This window comes from Protopterus annectens, chromosome 1.part0 (assembly GCF_019279795.1).
Source record: "Protopterus annectens isolate FY-2018-M chromosome 1.part0, PAN1.0, whole genome shotgun sequence".
Lineage (NCBI taxonomy): Eukaryota > Metazoa > Chordata > Ceratodontiformes > Protopteridae > Protopterus > Protopterus annectens.
In genome coordinates, this window is record NC_056725.1 from 1,859,756,226 (window position 1) to 1,859,783,312 (window position 27,087).

Below are 27,087 nucleotides of genomic sequence, written 5' to 3' on the forward strand. Positions count from 1 at the left end.
GGCCAACACGTCTACTACATCCTGAATGGTGTTTATATCGAGTTAGTAGCAGTTGACAATGTCAGTGTCATGCAGTTCATAATAAGTTAAGTGGGGTCAGATGACACTGCACCTCCTGGTTTGATAACGCACACACCACTGTGGCTCGTGGCTATGATTATAGCATGTTGGAAATACACATTACCTAATATAGTGGCGTATCCTGATATTTTTTCAATTCTTGTAACATAATCTCCAGGAATCCATGGCTTTCAGTTCCATAGCATGTATATGTCCATCATGTAGCATTTATATGTTTCTGAACACCTCTGCCATCTTGATTTGCCTTATTTGCATATAGTAAGCCAGTCATTTTAATAATAATCCTAGATACCATGTCATTATATGACCATTAGCATATACCATGCTCAGGTCTGCTGCTCCTTTGATACTGATAGAATGTATGTCTCTGTATCATGTACACCATGGCTGCTTATCCCATAAATTCATTTATCACAATGTAGGAAAGTTTTCTAAATCCCAGCAACATCCAAATCATACTTGTTTCAAGCTTTTAGACTGCTGTCAGGTCTGACAAGAGACTGTCAAATGTAGATCAGCTGAATTATCTCCTTTTGAACATCTGGTAATATGGTAAGCTGTTGCTAGTTGTTGTAAAGCAGTATGTGTGTTTTTTTCCACTATATATTCAATTTATTTATTATGATTTCACATATTTATACACAGATAATATATTCTGATTTTGTTTGCAAAACTGAGTCGTTGTAATTGTTAAATTGTTTTATAGGATAATGGAGACTTGTTATCCCAAGATCCCCAATCCAGAACACAGCAAGGCTCTGAATTTTGATAATGGTCCTTCTATGGTAAGTCTGTATTTTATATTACCTGAACATAGGTTATATAAACAGCTAAGTCTCTATTATCTAAGAATCAAACACTTTAACCATTATACCAGGGCTATGTGGAAATTATGTATCAGAACTGGGATTTGAACCCACACCTCCATCTGGAAACCAGAATTCCTATGATCCTTGGAAGGAGATTAACTCTTGAGTCTGATGCCTTAAATCACTCTGCCATCCTGACTACAATTGAGACACTGGTGCTTCCCCACCTATCTGTTAAAAAAAGAGAGGACTTTAAGGAATGGGTAGTGAAATTATTTGGGTTATTAGGGAAGAGAGAAGTTTCTCCAGAAGTTATAGCTAGTGAGTGAAATAAAATAAAAGTGGTGTTTAAAAATAGATAGACATAAAATAGATATGGTTAAGATGCAACAATAATTATTTAGATGATCTCAGAATGGTTGTAGAATAAGGGGGGGTTCTCACAGAACAAGAAGTGGCAAAAATACAGAGTCCTAAACAGAAAATAAGGAATTTCTGGATAATATGCGTGGGTTTAGAAAGATTGCTGTTAAGCAACTGATTTTTGATAACTCCCGAGCACAAAAACTTTTAGAACAACTACTTAGGCAACATAAAGTAGAAAGGGTTGTTGCTAAACTTAGGGAACCTTTAATAAGAAAAATAATCAGAGATCCCATAAAGGTATTAGAGATATTTCAGAAATTTTAGGAAAATTTGTTTAAAGTTGAAGAATGTGGAACTCGAGAAAAAACACAAATGGAAATATTTATGGAAGACTTAGTTAGCTATGCCAAATTTAGAGATAGAAGAGCCTCAACAATTAACAGTTAAGATATGAGGTGATGAGATAAAAAAGGTGATGTGTAATCAATCTGTAGGAAATTCTCCAGGAATATATGATATTCCTGTGTAAGTTCGGAAGGTAGGAGGGAAGTAAATGATAAAGATCTGAAAGGTTTTAACAGTATTTTAAAAGGAGGGGAAGCACCAACATCCTGTAAGAAAGCTGTGGTGGCTGTAAACCTATAGGTAGTACAAAGAGGGTAGATTTTGAAGAAATTTATGAAAATATTTGGAATGAAAGACATTAATTAAGTGGTAGGAACCTGGACAGAATTTAAGTATTATTCCCCAAGTTACAAGAAGAGGTGCAAATGCAGAGTGGCAAGTGCATTATATAGGCCCCATTTCAATTTTAAATCATGATTATAACGTGCTTGTCTATAATAGCTAAAAGAATGGCAAAGGCGTTGCTGAAATTGATATGTATGAATCAATATGGTTTTGTACAATGGAGGCAACAAACATTTGACAACATTAATAGAACAACGATCTAGAGGGAAACATAATGTAAGAAAATACTGCTGTTTTTGGTGCGTCTTAATGCTGAGATAACATTCATCAGAGTAAGCTGTGATTTTACGAGTAGGGCAATTGAAGCATTTGTATTCCCTGATACAATAATAAGGTTAATTAGGAGCATATATGAAGGATCATAGGCAAAAACTAAAGTGGGACAGTTCCTCTCTGTGCATCATGTCTGAACAGAGGACCCAGGCAGGAGTGTCCTCTCTCCTCTTTATTTGTGTTTTATTTAGAGCCATTAGCAAAGAAATAAGGGACTCAGAAATGCAAGGATATAACTGGTATGGTAATCAATAAAAGTTGGCTTTATTTGCAGATTATATTATTTTGTACCTGATAAATGCAGAAAAGGATATATCAATGTTGTGGAGCATTCTCAGACATTTTCAAGTCTTTTCGGAATATAAAATTAATGACGATAAAACAAGGGTTATAGCTGTAAACTTTGTACCTACACATGAATTGATTCGGCAATGCCCATATTTATGGGAACATGATAAAATGAAGTATTTTATGAGTAAGGTTTAAAAGGGTTTTGTTATGGCAGCTAAGGATATGTGTGAAGAGACTAAACAAAAGATAATATAAAAACAGAGAAAACTGGAAGCTCTTGTTTATGGATAACAAGATAGAAGCAGTGAAAATGTTTTTACTCCCTTTAGTTTTATATACAGATCAGGCATATTTTTAACATTGTATCTTACCAAAAGAGAAGTTGTAGACAGTAATTAAAAAAGAGGTGAAGGATTTTATCTGGGAGGTGGAGGGCAAAAGTCAAGTGGAATAAGTTGCTCCTTCCAATAGAACAAGGTGTTTTAGGATTACTTCATTTGAAAGGATATTTATATTTTAGAGCTATACAGCTAAGGTTCATATAGTAACGTAGGCAGATGACTTTAATTCAAAGAGGAAAGGAGTGATGGTGAAGTGTTGGGGGGGGGTTCAAGAAAGAGAGATAGTGGTATTTTGGATGCATTTCCTTAAGGAGAATAACAACAGCCATGCAGAGTATTAAGTATATATTATACTTACAAAGAAATAATGGACATTGTAAGGACAATACATGCAGAATAATGTTTTGGAGGAGGAGTTAAGTTTAAGGAACGAGAGGAATTGATCAAATTTGTGTAATGTAATATTGATGATAACTATATAAATGTGAACATGTCAACATGGTTTGGTTTCATGTATATAAATGTAAATAATAAATGATAATTCAGTACAGATGTTAAAAATAATAAACACATTAAGCAAAACATATTTTTAAAACTTCAAACATATTCTTCCTTTCTGTTATATTTGTATACATCTAAATTGCAGTTAATCTTACACTTCTTTCTCCCTTTCTTATATCATTGCCAATCCTACCTGGTATTAGTATTGTAACATATAATATTTTTATTTCTTATCAAAATCCCTATACCTTAACAGTCCTTCTTTCCTACAGATCACTTGTTTCCTCACGGTGTCTCTATTCCTTTTCTCTTTTTTAACACATTTTGCATTTAATAAACATATAATTTTTGCTTTCTTCTTCGTCTTATACAATTCAGTTACTGTTAGCCTCATGATATAATTTCTAATATTATTCACATTAGCTTGTATCTTTGCATCACTCCTTTCTTTGCTTCTTTTTCCAACTTTTGTTTTCTTCTTCTTCTTCCTATCCTTCCTTTAATTGACTTTTCAGTATTTTGTTCGTATTCTTCTCCTGTTTCAGACTCCCTCTTCTCTCCATCTCTTCCCAGTTGTTCATACTTATTCTTGTCCTGAACAGTATCGTTTCCCCCCAATATGTAACTCCATTTCTACTCACTTTATTGTATGCTGTTTTATATTTTTGCCCATAACATTTTCTGTGTCATCTTCTTTGCTGTTATTTTCAGTATTTACTTAATTTATTCAATTATCCTGTAAACTAGGACAGTCAAACCAAAAATGTCCTTGGGCATTGTATTTGCTACACTTTGTTTCACAATTTTCAGCAGTATGTCCCTTCTGTCCACATTGTCTACATCTTTTTTTTCACAGTATTGTACCATATGCCTTTCTCTAAAAACAGGCCTTTTGCCTGTCTGCAGTATTTGACAGTCCCCTATTTTCATTAATATTTTATACCCCTTCTGTCTACATTGCCCCCAATGTGAGCAACTTTATTACTCTCTGCTTTATTATATATGGGAAATCCATTCTATGTTCCTTGTATATCCAAAACTTATGCCTGCCAAACACTTGAATTCACTTCCAGTGGCACTAAATTACAGAGAACAAAAGAAGGGAAAGTCAGCATCCCTAATTTGTACCCATTGACAGAATCAAGAACCATGACATTCTTGCATGATTCATGACTCTGGGTTCTGGCTCCTCATAAACAGCCTATATTTGGTCAATTAACGCATCTGAAAAAAGCAAACTCCTTGAAGAACAGTACCATATAAAACAATTCCACTCTTTCATTTCTTTACAACTAAACTGATTATCAGTTAAGACTTCCTTAGGCTGTCTTCAATAGTATCTCTCTATTCAGTGTAATATGAAAGGTTTATCGTCCTCCCAAAGACCCATACTGGTTATTGTCTGTTAAGTAATGAATTTATTTTTAAGAATCTTAGGAAACTTCAAGGCATCTTGAATCCTATGTCCATTCTGTCTTGCCAACACCATCCTATAGACTGTACTTCTGTCAAGTTTGGGGTGAATTTGAGAGTATCCGTCCAGTCATGCAGATCCCATTTAAAAGAAGACAGTGTATCACAATGATTGATTTGGGGGGAAAAGGGGGATCTGTTCGAGAAGTCAGGCAGGTGCAGTCTAATGAATCTGTCTCTCCATTGTGTTTTATTAACTTGCTGGTGAAGGTTTTGATCATGGTTCTAGTAGTTGTGGGCCAGTTTGATATGGAGATACAAGTGATCTAGGATGGCTAGGTCCATAATGGCATGGAATGCAAGGTACAGGTCTCCTATGAACAGTATGTAAGATACTGAATAAAGTGGCAATGCTTCTAGTCACTTCTGCTGCCATAGGGTTTTTAAGCCACTGATAGTCTTAATTAATAATTTCAGGTCTCTTTCTAATATGTGTAGTGAGCTACAACCCAAAGAGGGTGTTGTATTCAGTAACGTTTTGTATTCAGTAACTGTCTAAAGTAATGCTAAGCACAAGGAGACAATGTCCTGTTTATATTTGGATGATATTCATTTGCCACTTTGCTGTACTAAGTAAAAGATTTTCCTGACTACTGTTGTTACGTGATGATCAAAGGAGAAGGAATTATCAACCCAAGTTCCAAGGTCCCTAACAACATTTTCACTTTGAAGTGGGTTGTTGTCTTTGCTCTATGCTGGGGAGAGTTTTTTCCCAGTCGTGACAATGTTGAACTTTTTAGCACTTAATTTAAGCCAATTTTTGATTGGAGGATTTGATAGTGACGCTTCAGTTTGCAGTCATTTGCATACTTAGTTAGCTAGATGTTTTGGTTCTTAGTCTGTAGATCAGAAAAGTAAATATGGCCTACAAAAGGTTCCAGGAGTGCAGGACACAGTTGATTTACTTGCATACTCTCTAATGCTGCACCTGCCTCCCACACCATTTGGGTTCTGTCTTTTAGCCAGTTGGTTATCTATTTTACTACATGGAGATTTGTTTGTAGTGAATTAAGTTTGCTAATTGTGCTAACATTGGTGATGGTATTGAATGCCTTAGTCTGACCAGAAAATTCCATGTAAGCAGCATGGCTGCTGTCAACAGCTTGTATTATCATTTCAGAGAAGTTAACTAGATTCATTTGACAGGATCTACCCTGTACAAAGCCAAATTGCTACACGTCCAGCCTGATGAGATTTTTAATGTTGCAGTTTTTCAGGTTGGTTTTAATATGTTCCATGGCTTTGCAAATGAAACTTGTCAGGCTGTTGGGCATGTATTAAATGGGGTCAGTGGGTGGAGCCAGCCTTATATAGTGACATCACCAGTACTGTGCACTATACCTCAGGGACAATATTTGTGGCTAAATTCATTTTAATTAGTTTAATAAGAGTCTCAGCTGGGGCACATTTAGTACCATTTATTAAACAGCTTGGTATATTATCAAGTCCCACAAAGGAAGTGTTTTTGGTTTTGACCAGCACCTTAAGTATATGCTGTTTAGTGGCAATAGAAGGTTTGATTGATTCAGGATAGGCATTATCAGTCTTTTTGACAGCAACATCGTGGGCAGTGTATAATCATGATTTGGAATTGCTGCAGGACTCTAGGATGATGGCATGATTGCACCTTTCTTTTCATTTTGTGTTACTTATATCAGTACCCCTTTCCATGAAGCACTACTATATTAAAAACTTGTAGTAGTCTGGGCAACACTCTGGTTTTACCTGCCAACCATCATTCATTCACAAACCTTTACTACCTATAGTCTTTCCTCTTCCTAGTCCCTTTATAACCTCCATTAATTCCTTCTTGAAGAATTGGTACAGTTGCAACTCCTGGGTCACATACTGCAGATTGAGATAGTAACAGAGAAGTCTCCTACAAAAGCTAGTTTCTCACATTCTGTGTCAGCCCTTTTTTCTGTTTGAGCTTTATTTTCAAACATATAAAGAAGAGTTGTATATTCTGCTGTCATTACTGGATCAATCGTTTAGCATGTTCCATGCTTTTTCTTCTGATTTCCTATAATTCTTTGTCGTTTTTGCTGCTAATATTTCAAAGTTGGTTCTTTCTGATATTTAGGAGAAATGTCTGTCCTTCAGTGACTGACATAAAAACTGATGTTTTTTTTTTCCCTTTGTGGCACTTGCTTATTTTCCAGTTTTACAACCTGCATTTCTTTTTACTGTTCCCCCCACACACACAGTCTCATTAACTCACTTACAAAATCCTCAGGAGTTTTTTTCCCTCTTTTCCATATATCCTGTTGTACATTTCCAGTGCTTCTGTCCAGATCTTTTGTGACAGGTACACTGCTTCATGCCTGCCTCATCTGTGTTGCATCTGCAGCATCTTGAGTCTGTTTTAATTCCGTACATACATAACTTCAGTGTGGCATACTGCCTGTGCAGCACTTACTATCTAATCGCCCACCCCATGCATTGTCTACCTCTCTGGTGGTATTTTGAGGGTATTTTGCTACTCAACTTCCATGATGTGCCACCATCTTCCTTCTGCCATTGTTTCCTTGCTTCTTTCTTTGTGGCTTCCTTAACTTCCCCTACAGGTCTTCATAAATGATTCTGCTTTTCCCTATTTCCACCACAGTGCTGTCCTTTTCCTTCTTTCTTTTCTTTTGTCTTCTTTCAGTCTGATGTGTATCCTGCTGATCCCTATTCTCTACCAATTCCTGTAGAGTCTTGAGTACTGTCTGTTCTTGTGCCCCTTCTTTTGTTAACGCCAGCTCACCTAATATCTCTTTACCTTCCATTCTTCTACTTGTTTCTTCCTCCCATATCTCTCTCTCTTACCCTTGCCCCCACATCTTGTTGCCCCAACTCTTCAGTGCCTTCTCATTCATTCTTTGAATGTCTGGATTGCCCTTTCGGCTCTCTACAGTACCCTTTGGGTTATCCATTGCTCTAGTGGTATTCACAAAGTGTCTAACTCCAGTAGTAGCCTATTGCAGACTAGAAAATATTCATATTTCCTTATTTAAACAACTTGCTCACCTTTTCAGAGTCTTTTTCAAAGTGTCAGGAATATCTCACTTGGATAGGGGATCTCCTTCACAGACTTAGAGTCCAGAAGAACATTCAAAAGTCTCGTCTTACTCCATATTACACAAGTGCATTTCTGGGGATTCTCCTGCATACATCAGTTCCAAACAAATGTGTGCCACTGAAAAGAGTAGATCTATATTTAGATCTATTACTGAGATTTTCCACCCAGTCCAGCACTTCAGAAAAAGGAATTCCTCATGATTTTAGGATTCATGTCATCAATGAGTCTCCTAATTTCTCTAGCCAGACTCCACATGAGAAAGATTCAGTGATACCTAAAACCTCAGTGGTCCCAACTTTAACATTATTTGACTTTTCAAATATGAGTTTTGGGATTTGTTAAAAAGGAACTGCTTTGGTGGAGAGACCAGTTTGATCTGAACCCAGGTCTCCCATTCTCACTCACAGCTCCATCACAGTTTGTAACAACAGATACCGCATTGTTTAGAAAAAAAGAGCACACAAAACTTCGGAAACAATGGGCTTTACTTAGCGCTCTCATCCAACATAAAATTGGACTTCATCAGAGTAAGCAGAATCTGTGAACACACATTATGTAGACATAATCAATCAGCTGACTAAAACACAGACACTTTCATTAAGTTAAAAAGACATGCACTAAACAATGCATTATTGGCATTATCAGTTTTAATATAAAAAAGTTCCATCATGTGTCTACAGTAGTGAGGAAAACATTCTATGTTGTGCAACTTAAACAAAAGTATGACATGTAGGTCCAAGGAAGTGATTGTTCAACTGTATTTGAAATTCATCAGACCTGTGATTGAGTACAATGCACCCTTTGGTATGTACCTAATCAAGCATATCCAACAACTGGAACATCCACAGAGGTTCCTCACTAAAATAATATGGGGTGTACATAACATATCCTGTGCAGTCTGCCTCAGAGTCTTATCCGTATATTTTGTCTCCTATAGACTGTTGAGGGGGGATCTTTGCCTGGCATACAAGGCATTGTCAGACCCCATCATGGACCTTCTGCATATCTGGAAAACAAACTGCACCACAGCTAACCATCTAATGGCTTAATCTTTGCCTGTGATATTACAGAACTCACTGGAGAGGGAGGTCAGTATCTCAGAGACTACCCCTTCTCTGGAACAGGCTCCTTATCCATGTGAACCTAACTCAATTCAAGCGTAACGTGGACATTTGGATGAGGAACAGGCAATTCATTCTTGGTTTGGCACCTGTGTCTGTAATGGATAAAGGCAACCTGTAAATGGTTCATCCCCCAAGCCCCTGCTAACACTTATCAGGGGTTCAGAACTTGTCAGAGCTTTGGGATGCATGGCTAGGTTTAAAAAGGCCCCAGTAGTCATTAGTCTAGTATACAGCTAATGAACCTATTGTAATAGCAAAAGGGGAAACAGGAATAGTGGAAAAGAGCGGGCATAGAGGTTATCAGAATGTTTACTGAACAAAATTAAGCTTATAGAAGCATTAGGCAAATTTTCATTGAGTCAGATTGCTTTAAAGTTTTGTTTCAATTTTGCATTGGAATAGTATTTCTAAAACAGGTTATTTTTTCTTAAGTGAAAAATAAGGATGATGGTAAGTTTTATGTGAGACAGTGGGAGTTGTTGAAGTTGTTAAAGAAAGGTTGATGTAAATGTACTGAAGAAGTTACTGTTGAGGAACAAAATTATGATGGTGGATTGTGGAAGTAAAGTAGGATATTGAACAAAAGTAGAGAAGTATTTGGAAAAGAGGGCTGCTAAGAATGATTTAGGGCAAGTGTTAAAATAAAGAGTAGGGGCATCTGAAATGATGACAGGGATTAAGTAATAGAGGATCTGTAGGTAAAGGTCATGGCAAGGTATATATGGGTCTATATTAGAACATCAAAGTTTCAAAACTTTGAATGTTCTAATATCGAATCCTATTCAGCAAAAGCTGAAAATATCGAAGCAACAGAAAACCAAATTTTTTTCCTAGGGAAAGAATTTGGTTGTCCGTTTCTGTTGCTTTGATATTTTCAACGCTGTGGTAGAAAGTTACAGGTCAGGTTCAGGTAAGTGTGTGATTGCGTGTGGGTTAGGTTAGTTAGGGTTAGGATGCGGGTTAGGTATGTGTGCGATTGTGTGGACGTGAGGGTTAGGGCGGGTTAGGTGATTTAGGGTTAGGGTGCGGGTTAGGTATGTGTGCGCTTGTGTGGACGTGAGGTTTAGGGCGGGTTAGGTGAGTTAGGGTTAGGGCGTGGCTGAGGTGAGTGTGCGATAGTGACGAAACTTAGGGTTAGGGTTTGGGTTAAGGTAAGTGGATAGTTAGTGGTGTGTGTATAGTTTAGTGTAGGGTTAGGTGTAAGATTTTAGGTGTATGTGTGTGGATTGCTGTTTGTTTGGTGTGGTTGTGTGTTGTGTGTATGTGTTTTGGAACAGCGAATTTGTTCCCTAGGAAAACATTTGCTGTTCTGTATGTTCGATGTTTTCAGCTTTTGCTGAATAGGGTTCAATATTAGAACATTCAAAGTTTTGAAACTTCGATGTTCTAATATCAGTATATATAAATGAGGGAAATAGAATAAAATGAAAAACAAATAGTGTGAACATGAGAGGTAAATTTGATAAAGCTATGATAATTCAGAAATTGGTTAATTAAGGCACAGGAAGAATGTAGGGCTGAACTCAACTTTTATGATAGTGCTTAATCATTTGATAAGTGACAACTTATTGAATGTACAGTGTTGAAATATTAAAATGTTGAGTTCAAAATACCAGTAGTAATCATACATGTACTACTGCACCAGTACACATCCAGTTAGCAAACAGTATACTACCCTTTTAGTGAAACTCTGAAAAAACACTACCATGAGTCCTGCCGGGGGGGGGAGGGAATCTAACTCTCTACACATCCAGTTAACAAACAATGTACTGCCCTTTTAGTGAAACTCTGAAACGAACACTAACATGGGTCCTGCCAGGGGGAGTGGGGATCTAACCCTCTACACATCCAGTTAGCAAACAATATACTACCCTTTTAGTGAAACTCTGAAACAAACACTAACACGGGTCCTGCTAGGGGGGAGGGGAGTTCTAACTGTCTACACATCCAGTTTGCAAACAGTGTACTACCCTTTTAGTGAAACTCTGAAGCAAGGTGTTTTAGCCACTTTTCTGTAAAAAAAAAAAAAAAAAGGTTCTAAGCCTGTTTCCTGCCTTTCCTGTAAGTAGTGTAGTCCAGATACAGATTTGCTGTATCCAGGACTGTTTGTTAGTTGCTGAAGCCCCCCCCCCCAGGCCTTTCTGTGTTGGAGAGAAGCCTTCTAGCATATCAGTGGGAGTGGTAAGTATTAGGTAGCCTATCTACCACAAAAGAAATATTTTTTGGCCCAGAAATTGTAGTTTATTGGCCGTTTGGGCAGTTTTTCCATCCCTTTCAACTTTGTGGTGTAAAAGCCCACGTTTGTGCAGGTTTGCGCTTGTTTAGGCTCCACACAGTGGCACTGAGCTGAGGTAAACTTTTACTGGTGCCAGAAAGTCTGCTCTTCAGTTTTTCCCTTAGAATTTGCTTGTTCTTTCACTTCTTGCACTTCATTTAGCTTAATTGACTTGGACTTCAACAGGCTTTTGTTGCATTTATTGTTTCACACTTAGGTGCTAAAAGCACTAGTACTTTTTAGTTATGACCACCCCTCCTGGCATGGTTGTAGGGCAATTTCCTGTGCTTTCTCCTGCTAACCTGGTGCGCTTGGGCATTCTGAGATAGTATAGCAACTGTCTGATGTACACAGACAACCCTCTCCTCTTACCTCCCAAAACTCAAACATGTGAGAGATGCACTTATATCACCAAATTGGAAGCTGTGCACTCTCCAGCCAAAGACTGGACTAGCTGGTCAAGAGGAGAAGGTCAACACTTGCAACACACCACATGGAACACACAGCCCTCCAAAACACCAACCATCACAACTCACACATAGAAACACAAACCATACACCCACCTTCACGGAGGCTTTCAATAAAAAGTTACCCAAACAACAGAGTCTCCCTGAGACAGAAACGCACTCGATCACCACAACACAACAGCAACTGCAGAACACATAGCTCACCACCACAGTGTGCCCCTCAACCTATGCCCTTAAGGCAAAACACTTTGCCCAATAAACTAATCATAGAAGACTCAATTGTGAGGCACACCACTCCCTAGGTCGAACAAGAAGAAGGTGACAGTTGTCTATCAAGTGCCAGGATCCGCCACATAACACATGCACTCAAGCCACTCCACAGCAAGTACAAATATGACTCAGTCATTGTCCATGTGGGTGTGAATGACCTGAGATATATCTCCTTGGACTACACGAAAAGAGATATGATGGAACTCTCGGATTATGTGGCCCAGGCAAGTATGACGCTAGCCCTGAGCAGTATTCTACCATCACCCAGAATGATACCACAGTAAGAGTTACAAACAAATGCAGTCTGAGGGTCATGCTGCTCAGTGCTAGAAGTCTAAATCTCAAGATGCACTCGCTCGAAGCTCTCCTCAAAATAGAGCATGTCTACATTTGTTTTGTAACGAAGACCTGGTTTAAAAAGGCAGAAAGCACCCCTACTCTTCCAGGTTACAACTCATTCCATACCTTTTGGCCCCATAATATGGCCGGAAGCTCTAAAGGCGGTAGTGTCTCTATATTCATAAAGGATATGCACACCGCTAGACTGGTAGCCCAGCATAATGCATCCAAGATACTCCAGCTACAACTAACCCTGAGTAAGACAGTGAGACAAGTCATAGCCTGCTACAGAACTCCAAACATGTCCCTAGACTCTCACTCCACATTCCTAAGCACCCTGTAATCTATCAAGATCCAACCCAATACTCTCATACTGGGTGACTTCAACTACCCTTCCATCAACTGGGAAAATTATTCAAGTACCAGTGCACCGGCCCAACGCTTCCTGGAATTCATCAGTTCCAATGCCCTCGACCAGCTCATTCTGACCCTCAGTAGAGGAAGCAACATCCTCGACCTGGTTATCACCAACATGAGAGACCGTTGCTCCACACCTATAGTCAGTTCCACCCTGATTAAATCCGACCACAAACTGATCACCATGCAGATCTCCATCTCACCTACACCCCCCACAAAGGTGACCAACCTGAAAAACTTCTCCAAAGCTGACTTTGGGGGTCCTAGAAATAGATGTGGCTAACTTCTTGGCATCCATGCCAATGGAAAATAGCTGCATGACTGCCAAGTCATACACCAGTGCACTGTACGAGCACATACACAGTTGCATGGATCTTGCCATACCAAATAGAACCAAGATGCTCCCATCCAAAAAAAAGGAAGCCAATCTGGTGGTCCTCAGCCTTCAGTAAACTCTACAACAGAAGGAAGAAACTGTTGCAGAAAAAAAGTGAAGTCATAAGACTGGAAAAACTCCCTTATTAGCCTCAACAAAAATTTGAGATCCCTTATCAAATCCTCTAAAGCCAGCTGTGAAGGCAGATGTGCGGCTGACACCAAAAACAACCACAAAGCCTTCCGTAGCTATATCAAGAACCTCCAAGACAATACCCAGATTTGCTCTGAGCTACTGCTCAATGGTACCTCCTATACTGAGCCAGCAGATATAGCCAATATATACTGGCCAACAGATTCAGCGCCAACTTTACCCCCCCCCCCCCAAAGAAAGCATGGTACCCAACATTTCTGCAGCACAGGTAAAAGCTGCATTGTCCAAAGCTAAGAATACAGCATCCATGGGACCTGATAATATCCCTGGATGTGTACTACATGAGCTAAAAAACGAACTGGCACCAAACCAGTGTGCCCTGTTCAGTCACAGCCTTACCTCAGCCTTTGTCCCTAACAAATGGTGCACTGCTACAGTCATCCCTCTCCATAAAGGGGAAGCAACTACAGACCCTGGGAACTATCGCCTCATTAGCCTGATGAGTCTGGTATGTAAAGCTATGGAGCCCTTCGTCATGGACCTGCTTAACAAAGATATATGCAATCTCCAAACTCTTGACCCCATGAAGTTTAGCTTTGTCAAGGGGAGCTCCTGCTTGCTGAACCTGGTTGACTTCTTCGAGGCAGTCACCAAGGCTGTGCATACAGCCTACCTCGACCTGGCCAACCCTTTAATACCATTCCCCACTCAGGTTATCATTGGTAAATTCACCAAACTAGGTATCAGTCCTTATATCACTAGGTAAGGTTGGAAATTGGCTTACAGACAGGACCCACAGAGTGAAAGTTAAGGATTCCAAGTCAGACTGTTGACCAGTCATGAGTGGAGTCCCACAGGGCTTAGTCCTGGGCCCACGTATGTTTGGCATCTACTTCTCAGAAGTCCAGGCCAACACAGAGGAACTCTAGCTGTTGAAGTTGACTGATGACTGCAAGCTAGGAGTCATTATTAACTCCCCAAGTGATCCAGACATCCTACAAAAGGACCTCACTGAGAGCAATGACTGGTGTCGAAACCATGGCCTTAAGCTTAACACCAAAAAATGCATTATTATTCCCTTTGGAAAAAACACAGTTCCCACTAATTATCACATTGATGGGAGCCCACTGAGCACTGAAGGGGCCATAAGAGATCTGGACATCCGGGTCGACAGCAACCTCACCTTCGCCACCACATTGCCACTGTGGTCAGAAAGTCTTTCTATGTGGCACATCTCATAACCAAAGATTTTGCATCCAGGAAGAAAGAGGTCATCATCCCTCTCTACTCATCCCTCATTAGACCAGTCATCGAATATAACACCCCATGTGGCATGTACCTGACCAGACACCTTCAACAGCTGAAGAGGCCACAAAAGTACCTCACAAAAAGGATCCTAGGCCTTAAACACATGTCCTATATGAATAGACCTAGGAAGGCATACAATGAAACTCGCAGACAGTCAAATTCACTTCCTTTAATGTCACAACCAATGCACTACATTAACGTCCTGAATTACGTTTTCATTTACTAAACTTCATCAGATGTGGGCTGAAACCTCCTAACTAGGTATTTATACCAATCACAATTAAGTTTGAACCTTTCACAAAGCATTTTAATAAACATAATTGATGCTAACCTAACAACTTTAATAATTCCGTAAAATATATCTTCCGTAATAAAAACCTTTTTACAAAGTTCCTCTACTTTTTTCCTTTACAGGAATAGTTTATATTTTCTAATAATATATGTTTTATACTTTATTATAATTATTTTTAAATTGGTTATTTTAAAATTATATACTGAATGCTTTTTTAAGTAGAGGAGGAGGGGGGAGGCAATCTAACTCTACATGTGCAGGGAAGTGTAGGAATTTTGATTTCAACGTTGTACATTCAGTATTAAGACTTTCATTGTATTGCTTTTCAATAAGTTGACATCAACCCCTTAATCATAGTATACATTATAGATCAGATGAGATACAAACAAACAAGGTAGGTGGTTAATTAACAGAAGTGTTTAAAGAAGTTTGCAAGTCTGGTGGTATGAGAAAATTATGTGGTGCTGTAATTGATTTGATTTTAGAATATGGCATATAATCTTGAAACCCTGGTGTTTTTGATTTCTTGCATGTGCTTTATTTTAGAAAGTGTCTGATTCCTCATAATAAGACAATGTATTAGAAGCTGGCTACATTGAGTAGTGGAAATCTTTCATCAGTGATTAAGAACAAAAGCCCAATAAGCTATTTCTGTCATATGTCAGATGTTTTAAAAAGTATTGGTAACAGACAACTTTCCATAATACCATATATATTACAAGCTGCATATATTTAGAAGCTTTGAGCAGTAACACGGCAAAGAAGGTTAATAAATGATGCGTTGTAATGTTTTTTTCTAGGAAAGTGACAGTAAATAAAATTCAGTAAAACTAATATTCAGACAACTGGACACCTTGATGAGCAATATGTCTGTGATGGGATAGTTTAAATAAGGAAGTAAGACATGGTATTAAAATAAGTGAAGCAAAATAAATTTGCAAAGAAGTGGAAATTCATGTGAAAGTTGACACATGGAAACTATAGACCCATAAGTTTAACCAGACCCATCTGCAAGACCATGGAAAGAATCATCATGGAGCTTATCAACAAGGACATAGGTGACCTTCAAATTCTAGACCCAGCCCAGTTTGGCTTCGTTAAGGGTAGATCATGCTTATTAAACCTAGTAGACGTCTTCGAGAAAGTCACCAAATGAGATCCGTGATGATGGGCTCCATAGCCTTGCAGACCAAGCTAGTCAGGCTTATAGGGTGATAGTTCCTGGGGTCTGTTGTGGCTCCACCTTTGTGGAGCAGAATAACTGTTGCTGTGCGCCACTCTATGGGCATGTAGCCTGTGGAGATGCTGAGTTTGAACAGTGTGTTTAGGTGAGGGGTTAGTTTATCTTTGAGCTCGTGTAGGATGCAGCCTGGGACACCATCCGTTCCCATTGATGCTGTGTTTTTGGCTTTGGAGAGGACTGTTTTAACCTGAGTGTCTATGATTTCAGGGACACTACATTCTTCTGGTATGGTTATGGGCCCTTTTGGGGGTGAGAGAGGGGTGAAGTTTGCACTGAACCTGCCTGCCAGGATGTTGGAGATATCACTCAGTTCAGTGTATTTTGTGCCATTCTGCACTAACTCCGAGCAGATCTGAGAATTACCACTTAGATTCTTGACATAGCTAAAGAATGCCTTGTGGTTATCTTTGGAGTCCTTGACAATTTTCCTTTCGAAGCTAGCCTTGGATGATTTTATAAGGGATCGTAGTTTCTTGCTGATACTGATCAGGGATGTTTTACCTTCTTGGAATTTTACTCTTTTCTGTACTAGTTTCCTCTTTCTATTGTATAGCTTGTTTATGGCAGGGGTCCACCAGACTGGTATCCTATTCTTGGAGGAGTGAGTCTTGATTTTGCTTGGGATAGCATGATCCATGCATTCTTGTAGGCGCCCGTAGAGTGCATTATTAAAGGATTTTACAGCTTGGGCAGCAGTATCCTTTAGCATGGGGGCTTTGAAACTTTCCACCTCGGTCTTAAGTAACGTGAAGTTTGCTTTTATAAAGTTTTTCATGGTGGTTTCTTTGACCGGGGGTGGGGGTGGAATGTGGATATCCAGAGTGATTAGTTTATGGTCAGATCTAACCAGCAAGGGGTTGACCTCCGGTGTGGAACACCGGTCACCCATGTTGGTGATGACCAGGTCCAATATGTTGTCACCTCTGGTGGGGGTGTTAACCAGTTGATTCAGGGCATTTGAGTTTATAAATTCTATGAAATGTTGGTCAAGGGAGTTAGTACTTGAGTAGTTCTCCCAGTTAATGTTAGGGTAATTGAAATCACCCGATATCAGAGTGTTTGGTAGGACCTTTATGTTTCCCAGTGTTTCCAGAAATGAGGAATGGGAGTCCTGGGACATGGTGGGTGATCTGTAGCAAGCTACAATGGTGAATTGCAGTTTTCCCTTTGTTAGTTGCACGTGGATGATCTCTGAAGCATTGTGCTGTGCCACTAACCTGGAGATGTGGGTATCCTTGATGAATATGGATACGCCCCCGCCATTTGTATTTCAGTACAGGTTTTGTGGCTCGAGTGCATGCATTTTGAGGTTTAGACTTCTGGCATTGAGCAGCATTACCCTCAGTTTTTTGTTATTTGTGCTATTTACGGCGGTGGGTTTGTCTTTTGAGCATTGCTTAAAAAAGGCACTATGGGGGCGGCAAGAGCCTTGGCCAGTATTCGAAAACCTAAGGGTGCCAGGTGCAAGCAGTCTCTAGTGAAGCAGTCTGGCTTGTTGAGCATGTCATCCCAGACTGACAGACACTGGATCCCCTTTGAATGACACCAGAAGCTTAGCCAATTGTTGAAAGTGATCATTTTTTCTTTATACTGTGGTATAATTCTTGGTGAGGGCAGGACGCTACTCAAGGTCAGGGTCATACTGGCCTGGGCTACGTGATCAGAGAGCTCCTCCATGTCTGTTTTCATGTAGTCCAGGGAGGTACGACTCAGGTCATTCACACCAACATGGACAATGAATTATACCACAGTATAAAGAGTCGTATTTGTACTTGTTCTGGAGTGACCTGAGTGCTTGTGTTATGTGGCGGATCTTGGCACCCGACAGACAGCTAACAGTAACCTTCTCCTTGTTCAACCTAATGAGTGGGACATCAGTGTGCCTGACTATGGAGTCACCTGTTACTAGTGTGTTGGGTATGTTATTTTGCCTTAAGGGCTATGATTGCATGGCACACTGGTTTTGTGAAGTATGTGTTTCATAGTTTGTGTTGGTGGTGGAGGTTGCTTGGCTGTCTGCTTTGGAGGTCACTGCTGCTTTTGCAGATTTTTATTTAGAGCGTCTGAGTATGTTTTTGTGTATTTATGTGTGTTTTTTGCCGGTGCTGGTTTCATAGGTCTATGTGAGACTGGTGGTGTGATGCAAGTAGTTGCCTTCTCCTCTTGACTGTCTGGTCCAGTCTTGGGCTGAGAGAGAACAGCCTCCAGTTTGGCTGTATAATTGCATCTCTTGCATGTATTAGTGTTTGGTGGTAGGAGGAGAGGGTTGTCTGTGTACATGAGGCAGTTGTAACACTGCCTCAAAATGCCCAGATTCACCAGTTGCACCGGAGAGTACACCTGTAACTGCCCTTTGGACATGCCTGGATAGATACAGTGAACTGTTTTACTGATTGGCTTGTAGGGTCGAATAGAGAGCCTTGTCCTTCTGTACAGTATAGGGGGGGGGTCTAGTGCTAAGGTTTATTAGTGCTTACTATGAGTTTTGAGCAAGTGCCGGGCTGAGAAGTGAATGGTTTGAGTGCTTAAGTTGAAAGTTTGTCTAGTTCCAAGGGAAAAATTGAAGAGTATACTTTGTGGAGTCGGGAATAGTTATACCCTAGCTAACCGGCGCTGCCCGGCACACAGAACCGTGCATATGTGGGTTTTATAGCAGGGAAATGAAAGAGATAGAAATTAGCCCAATATGGCCAATAAGCTACTAAATTCTAGGCAGAAACCACTCCTCCAGGGACAATAGGCTTCTCAAAGCTCCCCTCTCTCACAGATGAACAGACAAACTTCCTTCTATCCAAGCAGGGTATGAGCAAACACAGAAACTTGTAACGCAGCCCTGAATTCAGCACTAACCTGAAAACTGGACTATTCTAGCTTAGAACGGTGGAAAACAAGTATATATTTGTTTTGTTTTTTTTGTTTTTTTATAGAAAATAAAGCAGATCTAATCAAAAAACACTTTAAATGCACAGAAATGGCTATCACACTTGAGTGTGTAGCCTACAACAGTTAAACAGGTAATTTAAACACAAAAACGACATTGTTCAAGTGCAGGCAGTAAAATAAGTACAATGTGTAGCTGAAACAAGCTTTTTAAATCACAGGAACTCTACATTCTACTACTTTTGCTAACAAAAAGCAGTGTCCTTTTACACTTCCTAAGGCCCTCTAATAAGCTGATGTAGTTGCTAACCTGCTGTGTGCCACTTTATCATGTTATTTTGATAATGTCTAAATAAGTTGTATCTGTTGTTCCTGCTAGATGTACTTAATTCTCCTTGTTAGAATCATCTCATTAGTGTCTTGTTACCTGACAATTTTGCCTTCCTTCCACAAATAAATGTTTCCCTCAGTCATTTGCCTGCTAGCCTCTAGAAAGCCCGCAGTTAATGCTTTCAAACAGTTCCACAATTTCTGTACCTCTAACATCAAAGTGATAGGCCTCTAATTTTCTGATTCACCCCTTATATGTAGAAGGGAATTGCACATTTTTTTTTTTAGACTACAGGGTTTCCCCTGAAAAATAGAACCATCTGTAGTTAATATACATGCATGCATACATAGGCAGTTGGTGTATCTGTGTACATAATAGGAGAGTTGTAGCCATACCTAGTTTTACCAACACACAAAATAAGTATGCTTCCATTCATTGCTGCTTCTGTACTGTACCTGCGATAATGTTCAAATCTGAAAAACAAAAGGAAATTAATAAAGTAAAGATCTGTGTGGGTCCTGCTGTCAGCCATAAAAAACACTTATGCGCACTTATTGGTGTTTATAGTGATGTATTCATAGCTTCCCCCTCCCCATTATCCCTTTGATAACATATCAAAAATTGAGCCTGTGAAGTGTATATACAAAGTGAAATTGATTTTTTTTTCTTTTTTATTTCTTTTTAGGATAGTTCAGTTAGTAAAACAATGGAGATGAATCCTTGCACTCCCAACAGTGTAGAAGTTGTGGAAGCTGCCCCCTTACCACAAAAAGCGGATGACACAGATTTACTTCAGATGGAATCCAGTGAGGAGATGAATGATCAGCTTCCAGAGGATCGATCTGATTCAGAAACTGCAGACCATGTGGTTGTGTCTTACTATCCTCCAATAATTACTGTAGAACATGACATACCAGCTACTTCATTGTATGAGAATGGAGTTACAGAACCTGTTACAAGTCAGGTGATTTATATGGAGGTACCAAATCCTGAACCACCAGAACCCGTAGAAAATCCAGCTCAAAATGAAGATGAAAATGCAAGTGTAGGCTACAGACCGCAGCTGCAGGTGCCTTCCAGTCTACCTTTCTCAGGTAGCCAGTTTTCACTGGATGATGCACTCATACCCAGTGATGGCTACCAGCCTCAACTGGATTTGAATGGTTGGAATTTTGGATCTGCAGAATCACCAGGTTCCACTGGAAGTGGTTGCTCCACTGAAAATGTGCTGGTTGGAAGTCCATCTTCTATGAACTCTAGACAATATTTAATCTCAGAAGAAGACAGTAAAGACTCGTCCAAATCAATTAGCCTTGGGTGGTCATTTCCTTCTCTGTTTCATAATAGACCAGATGATTAATTGCCACACTGCACTACTAAACTCTGCCAACTGACTGCTTATGCCAGTATTTCCTTTTTAGGTGATGATATTTGTTCAGCATCTTGAAATGCACTGTACAGAACATTCAGCCTCAGACACATACCAAAGCTATTGTAAAACGGAGCCTACAACTACAATTTGCACTGATAACATTATTATTATATAATTTTACCGTTGCCAATACATACAGTATCATAAGTCACATTTATGTGATAATTATGTTTTTGTAGTGCCAGATACTTGTCTGTCTTTCCCATTAGCTGTCGGTAAACACTACAATACTGGAACTTTTGCATTCTGAGCCCTTGCATTTATGTAATGTGTTGTGAACATGTTCCTTTTGGGGGGGTGTCTTTGTATCTGTGTGTGTGTGTCTGATGTAATGTACTAGTGGCATTAATACTATTGCCTGCTTTTTTCTTGGTTTCCTTATTGAATGCTTATTGTTGAACTTCTTAAAGTAGCATTGCGGTGTTTACAGTAAGTAATATGGGGTTAACATATTCTCTTTTGGTGAGAGTAAAGTTATGATAAAGCTTTGGAACTTTAGATATTGCTGAGGAAACACCATCTGTGCAATTCTTTGAAATGGTATCCCTAACATTTACTACAGAACTATATTTCATAATGTATTGCACACTACATTTACAGCTTAGGTTTTAATGTCACAAATTTTAACAATTTGAATATTACATTTCGAAGTAGCATCTAAAGATGTCAAAAGGATACTGTGATATTTGGAAAGTTTTAGTCCAGTGCGAAACATGTTATATAGATTGGTATTGCTGTACGAGTTTGACACTGTGATGTTTTTAGTAGAAGTGGAAGTTTAATTTGAAATTGCATGTGTGCATCTGATAAATGTAAACATTTAGTAAGGCCATGCCACTGATCACCAGTGTACATTTCATGTTTGTGAGTAATTTGTCTTATTAAGGGATCACAGACAATAGAAATAGATAAAGCATATAATGAGAAGCAACGCACACTCACACAAACACTAAAGTATTGGATTTTGGCACAACATTGTTCCTAACAGTAATCAGAGTGGCTTTATGTATGTACCACATTGCACACATGCAGAAACATACTGAAGAGGGGTTTGGTTTACATTAATTTTTTACTAGCATGTACAAGAGATACACAGATGTTCTTTTGCCAGAGAGGAGGCAGTGGCAGCTGAAGGCAGCACTACCAGGTCACAGCTGCTACATGCTGAATGACGAGAGAGCATTTGTGAATTGCACTGGAATACAAGACAGAGTAACACACTGGTGTTTGTTTAGCATTTTGTAACACATGGCTATGAACACAAGCATGAAGCACTGTTAGAAGCTTTAGATGTTGTTTTCCTTTTGCTTAATGTCCACGTTGGAATGTTATGTTCATTCATGTGGTATTTTGCTGCTTTTTAGCAGTAAGCATTCCTGTGCATTACACTTTATTACTACAGTCATCCTTTGCAGGGTGCTTTACATGAATGTTTCATTGTTTCTGTTTCAGCACATCTTGTCTGAAACTCTCAGAGCTGCTCTTTAAAATAATGTGTCATTATGATAGACAGGCGAGCATATTAAGCCAGCTATATGCAGTGAAGAAATAGTTGCTGTGAAAAGCTCACAGCTGTATGGTATCAGCATTTTATCTGCTGTTTATATCTTAACATAGTTGAACAGCATTCTGCATTGGTAAATTTATTTTCACTGAAGTGTTCTTAATTTGAATCTGCCTCATCACTTTATGCACAAGGATAGAATAATACACCGAAAAAAAATGTGTTGTGGCTATAATGTATGCAAAAATTAATTTATCCAGTAAATATGAACATTTACTTGTTTTGTAAACCAACAGTAATTACAACATGCGGGTTATTTATCTTGTCTTTGCAACTCAGCAGGAATGCTACATATTACAAACTGCATAATGTTCATGAGTGAGCCATCAGCAGAATGGGTTTAAGACAGGCAAACCTGGTGGGGGAAAAGGAGGACCTTTTCATGCTCAGAGTAAGATGATCTTAGGAGATAGTGGCCCACTGGTAGTGGCTCATTTATTTTATAAAATAGGAACTGTTGCATCTTTATAACTGATTTAATCTTTTGTAGCTGTTAACACTTTGTCTCATTGCATTGTAGTTTTGGAGTCTTTAGCAGGGCTGTAGAGTCAGTGGACAGTACTGGTAATATTTGTAATAGAGAATAAAGATGTTTGGCTTTTTAGTTCTTTTCTGTCTGTACTGTGAAGTATTCTTAGATGTCCTTCTATTCCCATGTTGCAGTATTCTACATGTGTGGTTTACCCATCTTCCTTTGCATACGTCTGGCCAGTATTCCAAAGTTTTTCAGTCTCTCAGTGGTGTGTGGGACATGTGACGTGGCTCCATAAAGGTGACATTGGCAAGCACCAGCCATCAGAACTTCTCAGCCACCAGTCATACTCCAGGTGTTCCTGCTACTCGCTGACGTTAGATTTGAAAAATCAAATAAGTACCCTGTTGGGTGACCTTTCAGTCTTTCATTTTTTGATTATATTGCTTTTTCATGTCACCCAGAAAGGGCAAGTGTAAGTGTGTCCAGCATATTCCCCACAAAGACACTCACGATCAGTGCCTTTTTTGCTCGGGTAAAGAACACGATTACAAGAACTGTCCTATTTGTCAGGCATTCATCCCCAAAACCCCTACGTAGCCTGTTGCATGCTCTAAACTTATATTTAGAGAATCAACGGTTGAAACAACTAGCGTTAGGGATGGAGGGTTCTTCTGACGTTCATTCAGAACTGCCAAAGAAGAAGGCCAAACCCATGTGGCCTACAACTACTGCTATGCCTCTACTGTCCGTCCCTCAGCCTGTGGTCGACATCGGCCTGGCAAAGGAATTGGATCCCTCTACAAAGGATAAAGTGCGTATCTCCGAGGAAGCCGCACAATCCCATGTGGATGGCATGCCCATAGAGGCATTATCGATGTCTGTCTCCTATGCCGGGGGGGACCAGCGCTTTCTGTATGCCGTCGGATTCTGCTGTTCCCATACAGTCTGCAGACTCAAGGCCTTCTCCTACTTGGATGCCAGCTAGGCCCCTCAAAAAGAAACAGAAAACGAAGCATGCCTCTTCCCCTTCTGAAAGCATGCCTGCCTGGCAGGCTTTCAGCCAAAGCTTATTCAATGCCTTTATGGCCCTACGGCCTACCTCTGCAGATTGCACCTTCACTCGTGAGTCCTAGGCCTCAAACCTCAGACCCTGCTAGGAGAGAAGAGCAGGATTTTTCTGATTCTTCCTCTGAAGAATCTCTCTCTTACACCTCCAAGATCATTTCGCCCTTGGGGTATGGTTCACCAGAAGAAGAATCCATAGACCCTGACTCCCCAGCTGAGGATTTAACCTTTGGGGAAACAATATCTAAGATGAAAGACTACTTTAAGTGGGTATCCACTGAAATGACTATGGTTCAAAAGAGGTACTATGACCTCATTCAGATGGACTCCCTAAGTCCTTCTGCTGTACCTCCAATCCTACCTGCTTTTCTGGATACCTTCTACTCAGCATCCTTAAACCCAGATTCACAGCCACCTGCCCCACGCAGGCCTGACAGACTCTATAAAGTGCCTGAATCAGACAAGTACCTCCTTAAGTGTCCTCTAGCAGACCCAGCCACTGTCTCCATATCTACAGATAAGGCTTCCAAACTCCTACCTACAGCCACCATACTTCCTGCTGACAAAGACAGCAAGACCATGGAGCGTCTGGGAAAGAAGATTACACCACTTCTACCCTGTCCTTTAGGGCTACTAATTACCAGGCACGCATGGACAAGTATACCTTATCCCTCCTGGAAAAAGCCACAAAAGAGTTGACTGATATTCCAGACTGCGCAGCCAAAGCATCACTGTCTTCCCTCCTGGCCCTTACTGCCCAGGTGATGAGGCACTCAATATAGTGCAGTTATGATGCAGCTGAAGCCTCAGCTAGGTCAGCTGCATCAGCTTCTGCCTTAAGGAGATATTCATGGTTACGTTTACAGCCCCTGCCCGACAACTTTAGGGTAAAGCTCATTGATGCACCCCTGGATAATACAGCCTTCTTTGGGGCTAAAGTGGCTGAACTCTTTAAGTCCCTTCAGCAAAAAGGGAAAGAAATGCAGGACCTCAGACACCTGCTTGTTTTACCTATACCCAAGTTTCAAAGGAGCTACCCTTCAAAAACCCAGTTCATTAGAAAACAGGCTTGCCCTGTGGCCCCCTCCAGACCCAGGAAACCTACTAGGAAGCAGCCCCCTCTGGCTAGAGCTTCTCCCTCCTCCATCCAGAGGCCACCCTTTCAAGATTGGGTGGGTAACGTCTAACTACCTGCCAACCTTGCCTCTCCCCTCCCTCTCTACCCGTGTCAGCCCGTCTCACTCACTGCCTCCCTGTATGGTCTCACATCACCTCAGACAAATGGTTATTTCATGACCTGGATCCAACCCGCAGAACAAAAGGGTATTCCACAGCCCCCAACACGACAGTTATACCTCATGCAACCTGTGCTGCAAGCACTGCTGAGTCAGGTCACCATCGAACCATTGCCTCCATCCGCAAAAGGAAGAGGTTTCTACTCCAGAATTTTTCTGATCCCCAGAAAGGATGGACCCTGGAGACCAATACTAGACCTCTTCTGTCTCAACCTAGTCCTAAAGGTCCCTGCCTTCAGGATGCTGACTCTACCTACCCTCTTCCTCCCTGTTACTGCCCCAAGGGTTCGTGGCAACCATAGACATAAAGGATGCTTACCACCACATCCCCATGAAACCCACATTCAGAAAATACCTGAGGTTCTTGGCAGGCACATCCCATTTTCAATTCTCTACTTTGCCCTTTCGGCTGTCCACTGTAGCCAAGGTGTTCACAAAATGTTTGGCTCCAGTAATTCCCTATTGCAGAACAAAGGGAATCCAATTATTCCCTTACCTAGATGACCTGCTGATTCAGACGGACAACAAGCAGACCCGCCTGCTGCACATTCATCTTGTTCTGTCCCTCCTACAGTCTCTAGGATTCCAAATACATTTCCAAAATCACACTTGGAGCCCACTCAGGACATTGTCTTCCTGGGGTGCAGAATTCCACTGACCTCATGAAAGCCTACCTGCCACCACAAAAGGTGGAATCCGTGACAGAACACCTGCTTTGCATCTCTCAAGCTACAGAACTGACAGCAAGGCAGTACCTCTTCAACCACCCCTACCCGCACAAGTCATATATACGGATGCCTCAGATTTGGGCTGGGGAGCAACTCTAGGACAAAGAAAAGTGCAGGGCCTGTGGCTGAAGCCACACAAGCTAGAACACATCAATGTTCGAGAGATGAGGGCAATTCTTCTTGCCCTGCGAGCCTCCCTACCTTACCTCCAGAAAGGCCCATTAAAGACTTTTACAGACAACACCACAGTTCTGTGGTATCTCAACAAACAGGGAGGGCCCAACTCATACTTCCTTTGCAGACTAGCTCTGCTGGTTTGGGAACTGGGCACCTCACAGGGAGTTTCCCTGCAGGGAGTTTACATCCCCTCTCTTCACAACTCCCAGACAGACTATCTCAGCAGAACCATCACAAACAACCATGAATGGATGCGTCACAGGGGTGTCTTCCTGGACCTGGTCTACCTGTGGGGTATACCTGAAATAGATCTGTTTGCCTCCTCCATCAACAGGCAACTTTCTGGCTTCTGCACCAGGATACCAGACCCCCCAGGCACTGGCAACAGATGTTTTTTCAATATCTTGGAAGGAGACATTTATGTATGCATTCCCCCTCTTCCCATTGATTCAGAAGGTCCTGCTGAAAATCCAGCAGGACAGACAAAAAATCTTGCTGATGACTCCCTACTGGCCAAGACAGCACTGGTTCCCTCACTGCACCTCACTCTGTGGTTGATAGGATTCTGATCCTCTTCAGACACCTTTACAATGAGGATGTGTTCAGTGTCTTGCAGGAGGCCTGGAAACCTAACACAAGAAAATATTACCTTTCAAAGTCGAAAAGGTTTTCCATATGGTGTCACAAAAGACAGTTGGACCCGCTGGCAAGTGAGACCCCTCTAGTTCTGTCTTACCTGTGTGAACTACTGCAGACGGGCCTGGCCTACTCTTCAATTAAAGCCGACTTGTCTGCAATCTCTGCATGTCTTCTTCTGGATCCATCCCTAGCATCCAGACTCCCTGCCAAACTCTTCCTCAAAGGGGTACTTCATCTAAGACCCCCCAGGAAACCATCCCCTCCAACTTGGGATCTTAACTATGTTCT

General features: G+C 40.6%; 1 protein-coding gene across 1 annotated transcript in view; it reads left to right on the forward strand.

Moving 5' to 3' along the window:
* The window catches only part of LIFR (LIF receptor subunit alpha), a 1,345,198-nt gene extending 1,322,174 nt beyond the window's left edge, over positions 1–23,024 (forward strand). The window contains exons 20-21 of the mRNA XM_044076229.1: positions 788–866; positions 20,110–23,024. Coding sequence (XP_043932164.1) covers positions 788–866; positions 20,110–20,784 — 754 coding nt within the window. The 3' untranslated portion in view covers positions 20,785–23,024. The remainder of the gene's footprint in view (positions 1–787; positions 867–20,109) is intronic.
* The last annotated feature ends 4,063 nt before the right edge of the window (positions 23,025–27,087 follow it).